The sequence below is a fragment of the Nymphaea colorata genome, chromosome 3 (genome assembly GCF_008831285.2).
Source record: "Nymphaea colorata isolate Beijing-Zhang1983 chromosome 3, ASM883128v2, whole genome shotgun sequence".
NCBI lineage: Eukaryota > Viridiplantae > Streptophyta > Magnoliopsida > Nymphaeales > Nymphaeaceae > Nymphaea > Nymphaea colorata.
In genome coordinates, this window is record NC_045140.1 from 3,029,592 (window position 1) to 3,045,986 (window position 16,395).

At 37.2% G+C, this 16,395-nt stretch overlaps 1 protein-coding gene across 2 annotated transcripts; it reads left to right on the forward strand.

Annotated features, from left to right (window-relative positions):
* The first annotated feature begins 2,355 nt into the window (after positions 1–2,355).
* LOC116250972 (ALBINO3-like protein 1, chloroplastic) lies at positions 2,356–16,090 on the forward strand. Of its 2 annotated transcripts, none has more exons than XM_031624996.2 (11): positions 2,356–2,971; positions 4,882–4,992; positions 5,662–5,736; positions 6,478–6,538; positions 8,577–8,650; positions 8,748–8,852; positions 10,998–11,105; positions 12,640–12,743; positions 13,818–14,021; positions 14,120–14,291; positions 15,514–16,090. In XM_031624996.2, exons 1-11 carry the CDS (start codon positions 2,603–2,605, stop codon positions 15,610–15,612), a joined length of 1,482 nt encoding a protein of 493 aa, XP_031480856.1. In that variant the 5' UTR covers positions 2,356–2,602; the 3' UTR covers positions 15,613–16,090. The 2 variants fall into 2 exon arrangements, with proteins under 2 accessions (XP_031480856.1, XP_031480857.1); XM_031624997.2 differs by having other exon boundaries at positions 2,362–2,971; positions 14,120–14,273.
* Positions 16,091–16,395: the final 305 nt, after the last annotated feature.

Here is a 16,395-nt window from a genome sequence, read left to right on the forward strand (position 1 = left end):
AAGAAGGATAATTTACGAAATTATTCCTCAAATGAATTTAAAAAAAAAATCAGAGCGTTTGGCAAGGGTCGCCATTGACCCCCACCATCCCCAGTGGCATCTTGCTGTCTTCCAATTAGGTCTGAGCATCAAGTCCTAAGCTCAGCAAGTCAGGTATGAAAGGGTGCATTTGAGTCTAAAAATCGGAGTTTCAAGTCCATCATGCCCCAAATGAGCCAAAGAACTCCAAAGATTGGATCAAACTGGATATGTATAGTTATAGATACAAATGAGCTTATGCACCATTACAGACTTCACATGCTTGACCGCTTAAACACCTGCAATGTGTTACATACAATGACTAATCCTTACAAAGATTTGGCTGCTTGATATGAGGGCGGAGATGAAATCAAAATTTCTTTCCAGAAGCCAATCACTTTTTTGAATTTTTGGGGAGTCGATGATATTTTTTGAAAAAATTTACTTGTAAATATTGTTTTCTTCCAAGCGAGTAAGTGCTAATCAACCCATCGCTCATAAAAGACCCAAAGTGCTCTCCATTGTCCCTACCCCTAGCGTCTTGAGTTGTGTTGGGATTTGGGTTGTGTATGGTACACTCATCAACTAGTATGTCCAGACCTCAGTATTTACAATGTAAGGGAGTAACACCCATGAAAATTGAACAAGTGGCATGCCTTTAGGGCCGCACACAAGCCAAGTCGATCCCTAGCTTGGCCAGCTCGAGCTCGAGCTCCTTATAGCATGCTCGAGCTCGATTCGACTACACAAAATTGATCGAACTCGACTCGTTTAACCCATTTAACTTGTTTAGACGTTAACTCGTTTAGCATTGACTTGTGTAAGCATTAACTTGTTTAACTCGTGCAAACGTTAACTCGTTTAACTCGTGCAAACGTTAACTCGTTTAACTCGTGCAAACGTTAACTCGTTTAACTCGTGTAAGCATTTAATTTGTGTAACTTCTGAAACCGATTTTGGCAATATTATATAGAGTATCATTTTGTGAGTCAAGTTAAGTATGAACGAGTCGAGTTCCTGAAACTCGAACTCGACTCGTTTATCATGTCGAGTATCTTTGTAAGATCGAACTCAACTTGTTTATAAACGAGTCAAGCACGAGCCGAGCTTTTTCGAATGAGTTTGAGTTGAGCCCAAATTGGCTCAGCTCATTGTGCAGCCCTACATGCCTTCTATGCACCAGTCTACCCGACCAGTTTGCATGCCCCCTTGAAGCTATAAATCTTTGCCTTCTTCAATCTACCATGGGTTGCCAAGGGTCTAGTCCTATTTGAAGCTTCTATCGTCTTTCATGGTACTCATATATTAGCTGTTTGCGTGGAACCTGCCTGCTGCGACCACATTTCATCATATAAAACAGAATCTAAACTAACCTGAAGAAGTCGACAATCTTGACTAGGAGTGGTACCTAACTTGGAAACAGTAGTATTAACACAAGCGATGCTTTCAACGTTTAAAACCTTAGAAAACTTTAAAGGCACATTTTATAAAGATTTAGCAATAATTAAAACATACTTCACATTTCAATATTGCAAACAGGGGCACTTAAGTTTTTCTCTTGGTCAACAAAAAAGAACCATGATATTATTCTTAGCAAATTAATTGTTGAATCAGTAAAAGATACACCATCTACAAGTGATCTAAAAGTATACCTCAGCTTGTTAACACAAAGTGCTCAGTAAGCAACTTTCTAGCATTCATAGAGAAAAAAAAATATTCACATGATTATTTTAAAAGTCAATAAAAAATTTTCACCCAATATAGATATGCTAATCATTTAAAAATTATTGGAATCCACCGGATGTTAATGCAAACTAACGAACTTAAATTTGTGTTTTTAAGGCTGTTTTAGTCTCTTTGTTAACTTCAACTTAACTTTGTAATAGTATAGACATTGTATGAGTGTTCTATAAATTTGTTCCAACAATTTGAATAGATTCTTAAACGACTAAAACTAATCCCAACAATTTGAATAGATTCTTAAAGCACTAAAACTAATGTTTCATAAATCTAACTTCATCCTTAGGATGATTTACGGAACACTTATAAAATGTTCTTGCTGCCGACAAAAGGTTACTCATTGTTTTTAATGAATGACACAAAACATATTTAAGGGTGTTAAATAAAAAATCCTAATTTTAACAACAGTTCTTGGAGGTGTCAATGGAAACCAGTATAATCATTAATTAAAAAGAAACTATAATTGTTAATTTAAAAAAAAAGTTGCTTTTTTTTTTTTTTTTTGCTTTTCTATATGACCGCATTTTTTTGATGGAGTTCACAAACATCCTCCTTTCAGACTTAAAGATGGTTTTTTAGAAGCGCAGCTTCCTTCCCTATTACACGTATGTGCAATGCGAATCACATGTCAGTTTAAATAACAAATTCTGAAGCGGCCGGAAAGAAAATCCCCACCACCACCGGAGCAGATTATACGTTTCATCTCGCCACTGCTCCACCTTAAAATATCATCCTTCCTTCCCTCTCAGGAGGGCAGAATCCGGCCATCGCCACTAAGCGCCACCACCACCACAGTTGTTTCTGCATAACCAGAGCTTAGAATCAAAGAGAAGAGGAGGAGGAAATGCCTTCGCTCCTCACTCCTTACTCTCTGCCTCCTGTACTGAGACCCCATCGGCCACGTCCGTCCCCAATCCGCGGGATTCCTACGAGGAGGAACGACTCCTTCTTCCGTACGCCGAGAGACAGGAACGCCTTGGTGGTCGTCGCGAAGCTCGGGCTCGACCAATTTCCGGACTCGCCTGAGGACTTGGACGCCTTCGTTAGGTTCACTCAGGACGCGTCGTCGTCGTTCGAGCGGTTGGTTGGGCGAGCGGAGGGCGCGATTTACGCGCTGTCGGATGCGGCGGTGGAGACCGTCAATAGCGTGAACGAGAAGCAGGGTGGGGATTGGTTTTCCGGGATCACGTACGTGTTGGAGAGTGTTCTCAAGGTAATTCGCCTCCTCTGGTAGGGCAAGGTAAATTGTACTTCTTAGCGTAGAGCCATCAATTCTGATTTCATTTAACTAAGTAGCTCAGTATGGTAAAAGTTACGTAGCTCGTTACTGCTGCAATTCAACAGACTGAGTTTTTTTTTTTTTTGTTCGTGTTCCTCTATTTTGGTTGCTCTCTGAAGTGTTCATGTGAGACGCGGAGACTATAATTTGGAATTTTGTTGTTTTGAGGCTACGGAAAAGCAATTCCTAATGTCAACATATTCATATGGAGAACAGTGCTCTGGGTTTAGGTACGGGCAGACCCAAAAAGCAACTCGTGTCTTCTCATGATGCAGACGTTTGCCATGCATTAAGTGTAGTCAACCTTGCATCGAATACTGTGATGTTTCCCAGGCGTTCAAGAAATTTTCCTTACATTTGCATTGCTATAAAGGGTGTCGCTAAAGCTTGACGCCACAGGATATGTATTGTTCCATTCCATTGGCTGCAGGGTCTAAAATGAAATGCATTTAGAACTGGTATTCATTGCGTTTGGTGCTAAGAAGAATGAATAATTAGAGGTTGGTTTTTGTAGAATCAGTTGACAGGAAGGGGTGGCAAGGGTAGACTTTTGAGACAGAAACCAGAGGCTTATTAGAGCTCTTGGAATGGTATATCAATATGACACATGAGCTGATTTGTGGTTTAGTAATGCAGCAGAAGCTGCGGGCTTTCAAATTTTCTTTTTTAATGATCCTGTTCTCTCTGGTTAGGTTCCACAACTTAAGTAGGGAAATGTACCTGGTTCATCGCAAACCATATCCTATGAAAATTAGTAAGATCTATGTTCCCTATTGTCCGTTTGTTTACATAGATGAATACCATATAGGCTATCTAACGCAAATTTTCTGTTTTGGCTCTCACAGTTAAATTACCTCACATGCAAATCGCATCTTAAATTCTTGAAAGTCTTCTAAATCCACGATTTGATTCAACATTCATGTGCCATAATAATAGCATACGAGAACAATTCAAGAGATGCCATTTAGCATTTATATTCAGGAAGAATTTTATGCTTTCCTGGTATCAAGGTGGTGCAATCTTCAAAAACAGAACTAAAACTACAGAAAAGCAGAACTAGTATAATAATTATGCAACTTCACTATTTTGAGTGGACATGTTCGGACCCATATTAAAGTTCATTATTTATATGGATTCTTGGATCTTTCTCTAAGACAACAGGAGGTTTATAGCTATTGGTTGACTTTAGCTGTAACAAATGAAGCTTGTTAGTTGGTGTTTCTAGTTGATTGTCATCGGTGTTGCTTATGTGGGTCGTATTGTTCTAGATGATAATCTGCTGATGGCATGGTTCTCTGCTGCACCTTAGCATATTATGTTATTCTTGACAACAAATGCAGCTAAGACATAGGAGTTATTTCTTTATTCGCCTCTTCAGTCTTCCCACCTCTTTTTTTGTTTGTTACCAGTGGGATAATGTCTAGAGTGCCTTTTGTTTGCAAAGTTTTTATTAGAAACTGTGAATTGGTTAGTCTGGTATGGAATTGGCAAGACGTCTAAGCAAAGGGATGTGCCCAATCTGTTGGCTTTTACATCATGTCCTGCATGTATTTACAATGAAGTAAATGAACATTTTACTCTTTTATTTTTGCATAACCTTTCTCCTTTGGAGTGTTCTTCATGATGGCTTCTTAGATCAAGGTTGGATCTGCTGAGTATCAGCATAATATTTATCTCTTGAATGAAATCATTATGAGTAAATGGAAGGACTGCACATTGTTCTTTTAACAAATAGTTGAGTTTAATTGGTACTTGAAGCATTAGTCAGAGAATAAGTCTGCACCAGAACCTATATGTTCTTTTTCCTTTTCTTAATTCTAATATTTACAGGCCTTTGTCATTAGGTCTTGAAGGATGGGCTCTCTGCTTTACACGTCCCATACTCTTATGGCTTTGCAATAATTCTCCTTACAGTGCTTGTCAAGGCTGCTACGTTTCCTTTGACTAAGAAACAGGTACTTTGTCTTAAAAGGTTTGACTTTATTCCTCAACTATCAGGTAATGCTAGACTTGGCATGCTTTTGCCTTAGTTCACATATCAGGGGAATATTTTGGTCCTGGAGTATCGTGTATTCCTAAGTTAATCATTGCCTTGTCTGGGCTGCTTAAGCTTATAATTGTAGCTCCTCTCCATTCTGTCTCCAAAACAGGGAAAAAAATGCACACACTCACATGACATTCTTAATAAAGGCATCATTAGGTCAAATTTCGCCAGGATCGACCAAATATTTTGAACTTTGTATGCGGTGAGTAATGTGCTTGGTGAAAGACCCTTGTGTATGTATAGGAAGAGGCTGAGGCTTAGGCTTCTACACCCTGCCAATGGAAATGATCAATAGCAAGGGACCATGTCTTTCTCCTCCTCTCTCTTTCTCTCACCTACACACAGGCAATTGTACAAGATGCAATACTTCTGCGCTCCCAATAAATCCTTAGCGTCATGTCTACAATTGCATCTTATAAGCACAAGAATATTGCTGTCCTCATCATCTTCATCATTGTGTAACACTGTTCCTATAATTTATGTTTGTCTGTGTGTATGTTGGTTAATATCATCAGAACATCTCAAACATGTCCTATCTATCTACCTAATGTAGTTCTTTCTGAGATCATTCTTCTTGCAGATTGAGTCAACTCTTGCTGTGCGAACTCTTCAACCACAGATAAAGGCCATCCAAAAGCGTTTTGCTGGTGATCAGGCAAGAACTGCTTCCTGTATTTATAAATTTTGCACATCTTTTGTTGGATGGAAGTTGAACCATTTTTCTTTTTCTAGTTGACTTTGTTAACTCTGGAACTTCGAACAATGAGAAAGAAAAACATTTTTTGTTTGTTGGGAGATTTTTCTTTTCCCTTGACTAAATTTTTGTCCTGTCACCATGAATTTGGCAAAATGGTAGAAATAATAAGGTTTGAATCTTTTTGGTGTGTTTTAGCCTAACATCATGCATTGTTGCCGCATGTTTTGACAAATCAAATGAGTCAGACTTGTGGACTCACTTGAGTCATTGTTTGCTTAATTTACTATATTAAGGTATAAACCTACAATTTATGTTTTCATAGTTCATGATGTGAAAATAAATCATACAACTTGTTTATAATAAAAGGCACTTTGTTTTTAAAAAGTTTCATTTGATTTGCCAGTTATTATTTACTACAAACAAACTTTCGAAAAATAGGGCACCGCCAAATTAAAAATAAGAACTTATACTACAAAAATCCACAGCACCACATATCCACAAATCCCTAAATTTACCAATACTGAGTAGTTGTTTGAAGTTACGTCTTCTGCATTAGGTAAAAAAGTGGCAAATTAAATCCTGAAAGGCAAGAATATATAACACACATGGTTTAGTTGCTGATTTTTCGACAATAGTCTTTTCTTTTGTTTTTTGTTTTTTTTCCTTTTTGCTGAACTCTGTGTTTGTGTTACCTTACAGGAAAGGATACAACTAGAAACGGCTCGCTTGTATAAATTAGCTGGAGTCAACCCACTTGCAGGTTACTGTGCTTCCTTTTGTTTCTTGTTTTTATTTTGTTAGAACTTGGAACTCTTGCACACGACATACTTACTGATATTGTATTTTATTATTTTAGGCTAATCTTGCCTTTAACCTTTTTACCTTTTGTTTCCAGGCTTTTACTTTCTGATGCAGTTGTTTTCTTGTTTGTGATTTATCCTTAAAAGCAACTTAATACCTCTAAGAACATTATTGTGAATTATATAGTTAAGGAACGAAGCTGGTGCCATGTGGAAGGAATCACCTAAGCAACCAAGACATAGGGCAGATGCTGCCAGTGCGAGTAACAACCCTCCATCCTTCATGGCAACAACCAATGCTTATCAACGGAAAGACCAAGTGTAACCAGTTTATCAATTTTATTAGATGTCCCCAAGGGGACTTCTGTGTCGCAGGTCCTAGGCTCGAGGTTTTACTCCACCAGCGGAGACCTATAAAGTGTTCCTGTGGTGCGGTTGCCTCATATTCCTAAACTAAAAAGAAAAAAACAAGTCAGTTTATCGACTTCAAAGTTTGAAAGTAGAGCTCTAAGTCAGAAATAAGAAGCTTATAAGATCCTCGTCCTGCATATGAGGCAGTTCCTGCAGTTGATTATGTGATTTAGCTGACAATGTTGAACACTGCAAATGCATTTGCCACTTTTTAGATGAGTTCTCTAGTCATTTCAGGAGCACTATGGCTGTGGAGCTGACTCAGGGCATTCTGGATCATTTTCACATATACAATCAAAAACAGAAAAAAGGAAAAGGCAGAAACAGGGTGGAAATGCAATATTTTGAAAAAGCCAAAAAGACAATATCATATTTTTCAGAAACAATGTTCTTTAATATATTTATAATTTGTTATGTTTAATTTGATATTCTAATAACTCTTTTAGAATTTGATCAATGTTTTTATGTAAGAAAAGAAGAAAAATTTTCATAATTTTTATTTTTATTTTTTAATGTTTTAATTCTCAAGAACTTCCCAAGACAAACAAATTTCCATTTCATACCCAACTTAATAACCTTGCCAACAGAAATCCAGGAATGATATTTCTGACAATGTTCTGGATGTATTTGGATTAGCTGGCTTACTAATGGTATAATGGTACAGCAGTTATAGTAGTATCGTACAGTCGGTAATGCACCTTTATACTCATATGATTCAGAATCCCAGTACAATTAGGACAAGATCAACCTCATCATGTGAAACAAAGATTGTGCTCATGGGAAGGCAGTTCCTTCAATGCCTGGCATTCATTGCACAATGTCAAGTTCCATTGGCGGTCCAGTCCATATTGCTGGATTCACCCACAAAGTGTGGGTCATGATTTAAGCTTCTATATCATTCAATTTTACTGCATTTGATTTTTCTATTTGCTATCCAATACATTCCTTTGATCTCAACATGTCAACCATCTCCCCATGTTTTCCTTCACTAAAGTTACTAAAACATCGTCTCTTCGGAGACATCCAATAAAATTGGAACGAAACTTAAAACATCCTCCATCTTTGAAAGAGTTCCTGGCATGACCTAAGTATTATTCTTGAACTCCTCCGAAAACTTACATATATGCAAAGTATAAAATGATATTTTTTGTCATCAATAAAAAATAAGAGTTTAAGTCTAATTCTTGACTCTTGTGGGCTTTTTAGACATGTCAATGAGACTTAACCAACATTGTGTCAAGTATCACTTAGCAATGCTCAATGATTCATCAAGGTTAGTGATCATTATATCAAGTGTTCTGTTGTATACATGGAAACATGCAGTATACACCACGTGTTTGGCATATTCTAGTGACATGGTATGAATATTTAGAACACATGGTGAATTTTTTTTTTTAATAACTGGCCGATGCTTATCTACGAGCAATAGTATCAAGGCAGTCTGTGGCCTTCCTTCTCAAACTTCTAGGTAAAATGTTTAGTTTTCTGTGTTTAAGGTTTACATGAATTTCTTATGTTCTCATGGTATGTTTCTTTATGTAATTATGATTTTCATATGCAAGTTAATCTGTTCTATATTCACTTCAGGATGTCTACCAACTCTTGCAACCATTCCTGTGTGGATAGGACTTTACCGGGCTCTCTCAAATGTGGCAGATGAGGTCTGTGTCATACTTTGACAATCTTTGCTTTCTTACTACTGTTAATTCATAGATCCATACCTAACATTCAGTCCACTTGGATACTTTGTTTTTTAAGGGCCTCCTAACAGAAGGCTTTTTCTGGATTCCTTCTTTGTCGGGCCCAACTACAATTGCAGCACGACAAAATGGCAGTGGAATCTCTTGGCTTTTTCCTTTTGTGGTGAGTACCCCATCTTCATTTTTATTATTTTATTTTGTCAAAGCGATGTTGCAATTTGGTATCATCCACAATTTAGATAGGTTTATATTAATATACAGGTAACAAGTGATAGTGGTTGTTAGGGAATTATATAAAACAGGTGGATCCAGGCAGGTTTGAACAGGTTCATATTCAGGTTGAGAAGATCATTAAAGTGATAGTCATTGTTAGGGCATTATATAGAACAAGTGGATCAGGTCAGCCCTTTGTATGAACTGTGTGATGACCTGTGTCCATTACATTACGAATTGTATGTCCACGGTATTGATAATCTTTCAGCATTAAGTAGATAGAAGGCTGTCTTGGAGGGTCTCCCACCTCGAATGACGAGAGTTTAATATGCTCTCCTTAGCGCAGAATTCCTGGCACTGCCACTGCTTCCAATTGGCTGTTCCATTCGCGCTGTTGTGTTAAATCATCACCTTTCTTTTAAGGATTTGTTTTTGTTCACAAGCTGTTAATGTTGAAAGGAAGGAATAAAGCAGACGTATGCTGAGTTCTTAAGTTTTTAGTTAGATTCTGGACATAAGGAATAACAATGACATTCTCTTTTTGTCATAGGATCTAGTTTGGCAAATTGACACTTATAACCTTCATAAGTATTTAATTAAAATTTAAGTATTTTGTAGTGTTTTCAGATTTTCTTTATGCATTGTTTCGTTTGTTTGAAATCATATTTTTGATATATATGTGTGTGTGTGTGTGTCCCTCTAGGCAGGTTTTTTGAAATTGCTCCCCATCCACAGCACCCATACCTATACCCATGTGACATAGGTTGGCTTTCTTTAAGGGATTTCCTCCAGGCAAGGTGCAGTGAAGGGCAGGATTCTTATAAAACTGTCCGGCTCACCAATTAGGAACTTGAGAAACAGGGGTTGGGTTGCGCCATACATATGAAACAGTATACAATAATGATACATTTGACGAATCAAATACTATGGTCCACTAATGAAGCATTTCAATTTCTACTTCCCGCCTTTCCCTCTTGCTTTGGCTTCTGGGATCATCTTTTCTTTCTTCTCCCGCTGACCTCAGTTCTTGCGTCTCTTTCTCTCTCATGCGAACGCAGAGCCTTTTCTCGAATGAACGAGCCATTTTCAAAGTCAAGGTCAGCGTACATGACTTTGCTTTGCATTTCATCAAAGTGGCTCATGAACTAGTTTGGTCCTTGTCATGTTCTCGCCGAGTTGGCAAGGTTGCTTGTAAACTGTGACTAAAGTAAACCTGTCATGCATCTAGTTTTTGAGTCTCACAGCAAAAGCCTTTTTATGAGAACAAGCTGCCTAACACTAGACGTGACCTGCCATGTCAGCTGCTGGCTGGGGAACACTATCCTTTCCATAAGCTGGGTCTGCAAATAATTAGAGGATGGACACTTAGTTACTGAATGACCTGATTGTCTTGCAAGCAAAGATGTTCTGACAACAAGAAGGACCAATTTCCTCCTCACCTTGAGGCAAGGTACTTTCAGAGGAGGAGCTGAATGGAAAGGTCCACAGTTCAGACTGTTCATATACAGTTTGAGAAAACTGTTCAAATGATAGTCGTTTCTAAGAATCATACTGATGTGGTTAATGTAGGTTCCTTGTGTGGACTTGTAATGACACGTATTTGGTGGATTAGGAATTGTATATATCAAGTTCAAGAACTCTTTAGCATTTGGCAAATAGAACGCTGTCTTGAGATGTGCTGACAGCCAATGGTCATATCACAGTTATAATGCACATTGGAAATTTCTTGTTTGGAAAATGAATTATTGCATGTGATTGCAAGCAGGATACTTGGTGTCAAAGATTACCTTGTGAAAATTTTCATATCACAAGCGGAAGTTACACTTTCTAGAGGACATCTAGTAGATTCTGTGTGATTATTTCACTCTATGACATGTAGATTCTAAAAGTAGACATATAATTGATTATTCAAACTTTGGAGTGACATATCCCATTTGATAAAAGTTCTTTTAATACTAGGATTTGGACATGTAAAAGGTAACTCCTAAATTGTATGCATTTGTACAGCTTCTCTTATTTTAGTATCAGGAGATAAGGTTTTTTGCTGCAAATTCCTTTTTAGCTCTAATTACCTTATTGTGGATTTTTGGTACAGGATGGACATCCACCTCTTGGATGGTCAGATACCTTAGCCTATCTTGTTTTGCCTTTGCTATTAATTGCAGCACAATACATCTCAGTTCAGTTAATGCAGCCACAACAGGTTAGTTTATGTTTTAGTCGGGTGACTCAGGTTTTCCAATTGTCTGCTTTTTGGGCAGTGTCATTGTTGACAAATTTTGGTGCTATAAATACAATCCAATATTAAGATAATTAGAGGTGTTTAATATTTCACCGTTCCACTTTTCTGATCAACGGGTATGTACTCATAACAAATAACACAGAGCACTCTGTTCTTTATAATTCAAAATCTGTTGTCACATTTATAGACTTTAGGCCTTATCAGTTTGTATTTCATATTCATCTTTTATATACATCCATTGGAGTGGATCTCATTAGTAATGCCTTTGTTTGTCCTGGTGTTGTTTATATTTGTTGTATGTATACGTGTGAAGCTTACCAAGGCATCATTACTTTTATGGCTTGTTTTTTGTCATTTTCGCAAATTGCCATGTAAAAAGTAACTTGTTCGCAATCAAGCTTCTAGTTGTCATTCACCTTTCTGAAATGTTTCCATCAACATGTCAACCTGCAAGTTATACAAATCAGATTGATTCACTGGCTCGTAGTGAGTTTCTGGTCCATTTTAGTTCCAGGAGTCCCATGGCTGTGAAGATTTGGAACTTACTGTTGAGAGGTAAAAGCAGTTTATAAGTGTCCTAGCTTCTGTCTTCAGCTATGGTAGGATACCACTTCACCAAGTTTTTTGTGGGATGACCTTTATTAGGCACGGGCCCTTTTAGAAGATTTTTTTTTTTATTCCAGATGTTTTAAAGAATAGATCGTTTCAAAGCTTTTTAAATGAATGGGGCTTCATTGTCAATATCAAATCCTTGAACAAATTCAAGAGATTCATCAAAAGCTTGAAAGTATTTTTAGAATATATGTTCTCCTTATACTGTCACCAATAGATTGGATTTAGCTATTAGATAGTTCCTAGTGAGACTTGGAGCCATGCTTGATAAATTGGATATTGCCTAATTAAACTTGGACGTGGACTATATATGAAATATATAGTTCCACAGCTGCATGTGTAACTTTTTACTTAGGTTCGGACATCCGTCAGATTCACTAAGAAAATTTAATGCTTCATCTAGGTCTGGTTAGTAGTCAGATTCAGGTTAACAGGCCAAATGTTTGTTGACATCCCTAGCTAACACATTTTATTGTATTCATTTCAGGCAAAAGAAAAACTGTGGTCCTAATTTTTGTTTTGTTGAGTATGACTGAAAGTTCTATCTTAATGTTTCTGGTTGTTCATGATAATTGTAGGGAATAGATTTGGATGCGGTGATAAATTGATAATGAAATTTTGTTCATCTAGAAAAAAAAGTTAATTATTGTTCTAAATCGTAGTTAATGCTAATGTTAGCCTTTTGGGGTTTGGAGGTGTGGGTAGGGTTTGGAGGAGTTGGATATGTGTCTTTGTTACTGGGTAGACTAAACAGCATTATCTCATGTCCACAGAAAAGAAAAATCTGTTATGAGATTTTGTTTAATCAATTCAGTACCTCTATGATGTATTTCTATTTACTGAACACCTTTGATATGCTGTTTGCTCTATATTGGATTTTCAGGTTGATGATCCAAATCAAAGGACTTCTCAAGCTTTAACAAAGTTCCTTCCTTTAATGATTGGCTATTTTGCACTTTCAGTGCCGTCAGGCCTGAGTCTTTATTGGTGAGTAGATTGTAAATGAATATAAATATGATTTGGTTGAAATATGAAACTTGTTGACCTATACTGCAGTTAGCTAAATGAAATTGTTGTTGAAGTTTGAGTTTGAAATGCATCTTTTATCTTGATTCCTTAAAATTCCACCAAAAGAGTGTTCTTTCTGTTAGTAGTTTTGTTTCGCTTCACGTTCTGGTCATGGAAATAAGAGGACACTACAGGGGGATATGATATGAGGCCAGCATTATAAAAGCTGGCAAATCTTTATCATTCATCCTGGTTTACAACAAATTGTCAAGACAGTGAGTTAAGAGTAGCTACTTATGTGTCTTATACCCTTTTTGTTTCCCAGCAATCTTATAGTTGGGGATGATCAAATCTCAATTGATTGACCCATTCTAATATGGTGATAGGTAGCCCACTATATGGAGGCTGATGCGAATTAATCTGTAAAAGAGGCACACTGGTTTCGTACGTGCTGAGACTTGGTATCCTCACGACTAGTCTTCTAGGATGTTAGTGTGTGGAGGTTGTGTAACATAAGTGTGTAGACTAGATTTGATACTATGACGTTTTAAGAAAAATAGTCTGATAAAAAATAAAACTTGACTATCAACTCAAGTGAAGAAGAGTTTTGAACTTCTGCAATTGAGAACATCAAGTACTGTAAAATGAAAACTAAGTTGAATTATAATCTAATGTAGTTGATGATAATTGTGTAAGTTTTCCAACCGAATGCAGGCTAAAGAATCAAGATTATAAAAGTAAATAATGGTGCAATTTTGACCGTGTAATATTCTTTGTCAATGAAGTCTTAGGGGTGCCCGTTGTGTTGACATGCTGTGCATTCTAAGTGGAACATCCATGCAAGATAGTCTTGAATTTGTTAACCAGGACATCGTAACTGCACCCAGCTTGTAGAGGTTGTTGTAATGTGGCTGCACCTGGCTTGTGAACTTGTTAGTGAATATTACTTGTAAATTCATCTGTCGTATCATTTTACACGAATGCCTGTTAGCAACTTTTTATCTTAGTATACGTTCAATTTTATAATATGTGGTTCATAAATATGTGGTGCAGGCTCACAAATAACATCTTGAGCACTGCACAACAGGTTTGGCTTCTGAAGCTTGGAGGTGCGAAAAATCCAGTGAAGGAGTTCAACAGTAAAACCATTAGTCCAGTAAAAGAAATAGCAGAAAAACCTGCAGTAAATTCTAACCAAGTTAAGGCTTCGGTAGAAGAAACAAAATCTGATTCCGAAGGTCTCCGTCCTGGTGAAAGGTATCTGCTAGCAGTACCCCTTGCCATGTTGCATAATGGTTTTTTCAATCAACTAACACTAATTTTTTTTTTTTTTTATTGCCTTACCTGGTCGTCAGGTTTAAGCAGATAAAAGAACAAGAGGCAAGGAGAAGAAAAGAAAGGGAAGAGGAAGCAACGATGAAGGCAGAGGAGGCAATTAAGGCAGAAAAAATGGCTGGATCTCACATGGATGATGGTATTTCCATTACAAGTGAAGAAAAAGGTCCAAAGGTATGTCATTGTCGTGAGGTTAGTAGTCTTACTATCTTCTGATCCTGCTCTAGAGAACTCAAATGATGCATGTGAAGTGGGAAAATCAAGAAGGTGAAAATTGCAACCTGATTAATAGAAGGGTGCAAACTGTAAACCTTTTCTCAATTTTTAGGGCCGTGCAGTTGCAAAGCTTTGTGCATAAGCTCAATTTGCCTGAAATCCATGGGTGGGACATTTTCGCTGTTCGAATTTGATTTGTTTACTCCTTTCAATATTCAGTCCCTTGTCCATGCATGTTTCTCTTCTCCTTGAAAAATTTGTAAACATACAGAAATATCATTTGCTTTGTAATCATCAGTTGTGCATCTTCATGTATGCCAGCCTGCATCATTTCCCCACTCAAGGCTAGTTTTACTAGTGATCCACTTCTTAGCGTCTGTTTTCACGTCTGTCTCCCTTATCTTCATAATGAACATCGTTCCTTATTAATGTTTCTCAAGTTTTGCTTCCACATGTTAACTGCTCAGCAGTGGAATGCCTATGGAAGAAACGAAGACATGGTTTAGAATTTTCAGGTCAATGGTGATATGCCTTAAGTGGCCTTGGGGCTTCAAGGCAATGACAGGATTTGTGCTTTAGGCTTCTATTGAAGAAATTTGCTAATAAACACTGCGTTAATTTTCCTCTACTAGCCTCTTTGAATTCATAAGATAGAACTAACTGCATTTGATCGATATGCTAGTGCAAGGAGTGCAAACATAAATGACACCATGAAATTTTTTTTGAGAAATGGTACTTTTGTCTGCATTGAGTGGAAAATATGGTACTGTTTTCACAATCTTGTGATATCTTTGTCGAATTGTAGCATCATGATTTTATTTGCTTGTTTTTTTTCATTAAAAGAAGACAATTCTATTGTTATATAATTTTGTCATATAATCCACAAACATATTTTTGTACTTCACACGTTTTGTTCTGATATTTTACTCATTTTTAATATGAGCTTCATGAAAAAGTTCAATTTCTAGTAGGATGTAACCTCTGGCATTTTTCCATTTTAACATTCATCACATTTGAGTGCATTCACTAATTCTCTATCTCTGCAATATTTTCCTTTGTCTAATGAATACCTGATGACAAGGTTGTTGCTTTTTTCTAAACGTTTAGGTCCTTTTTTTTTGGATTATTATTAAATCCATTATATGTGTGCAAATATTTGCTGGAATATTTTCTTAATGATGTGACTCCTATATTTCAGGATGTGGTCGAAGCGGTTAATGGTACTGGGAATCTGGTTCCATCCGATTCTTCAGCTCTTAGGAGAAGCGACGTACCAGGCCAGAGAGAGGAAGTCTAGAAGACATCAGTTCAACGTGAGGAATTACAGCTGCAAAAATTGGCTTTCAGAAATGAAGGAGATATTATTTCTGCAAAACAATTCAGCATAAGAATTTGCAACCAGCTCATCGTCTTGGGTAGGAAGTGTCTACCTAACTGTGATTAAATGCCGGTTCTGATACAAGAAATTCTGGCAACCAACACGAACACGAGTAAAGGCCCTTTTATGGGGACTACATCACATTATCGACAAGAGAACTATCTACTATGACATTCTTGAGATCTACATGCGGCAAAAAGCAGCGGGTTTTTGGCGTCTGAAGGGCACATTCATTTCAGAGTCTTTGTTATGTCGTAAACTTATGTGATTCACTGCTATAAATTCATTGTGGTAAAAATGAATAATGTGAGATATGGTCCTGTCCTGCGACAAGTTTATGCCCCCCTGATTGTATAAATTAATCGGTGCATAATGTGATAACTTCCTTTTATGGTGACCTGGGTTCCATGCAAGTTACTGTTTTGGAATAGTGTCCTCCTATCCCTAGGATTGTTTCAAATTGTATTCGACCAGTCAGATGGTTATTACGCCCCGTTCGGCTCAGGTTGTTGCCGACACCTATCAATAATTCGATGATCATTTGTTCCCCTCGCACAACAAGTTTATTATGAAAACAGAAACAAAAAGAAGGTTGGAAGTATTCATCATTTCGTAATTTCATTTGTTTTTGTCTTTGCAGGGCACCGATGTCTCTTTTAATATGCTGTTATATTTACAAATTTGTGTATAGTATGGTTATGT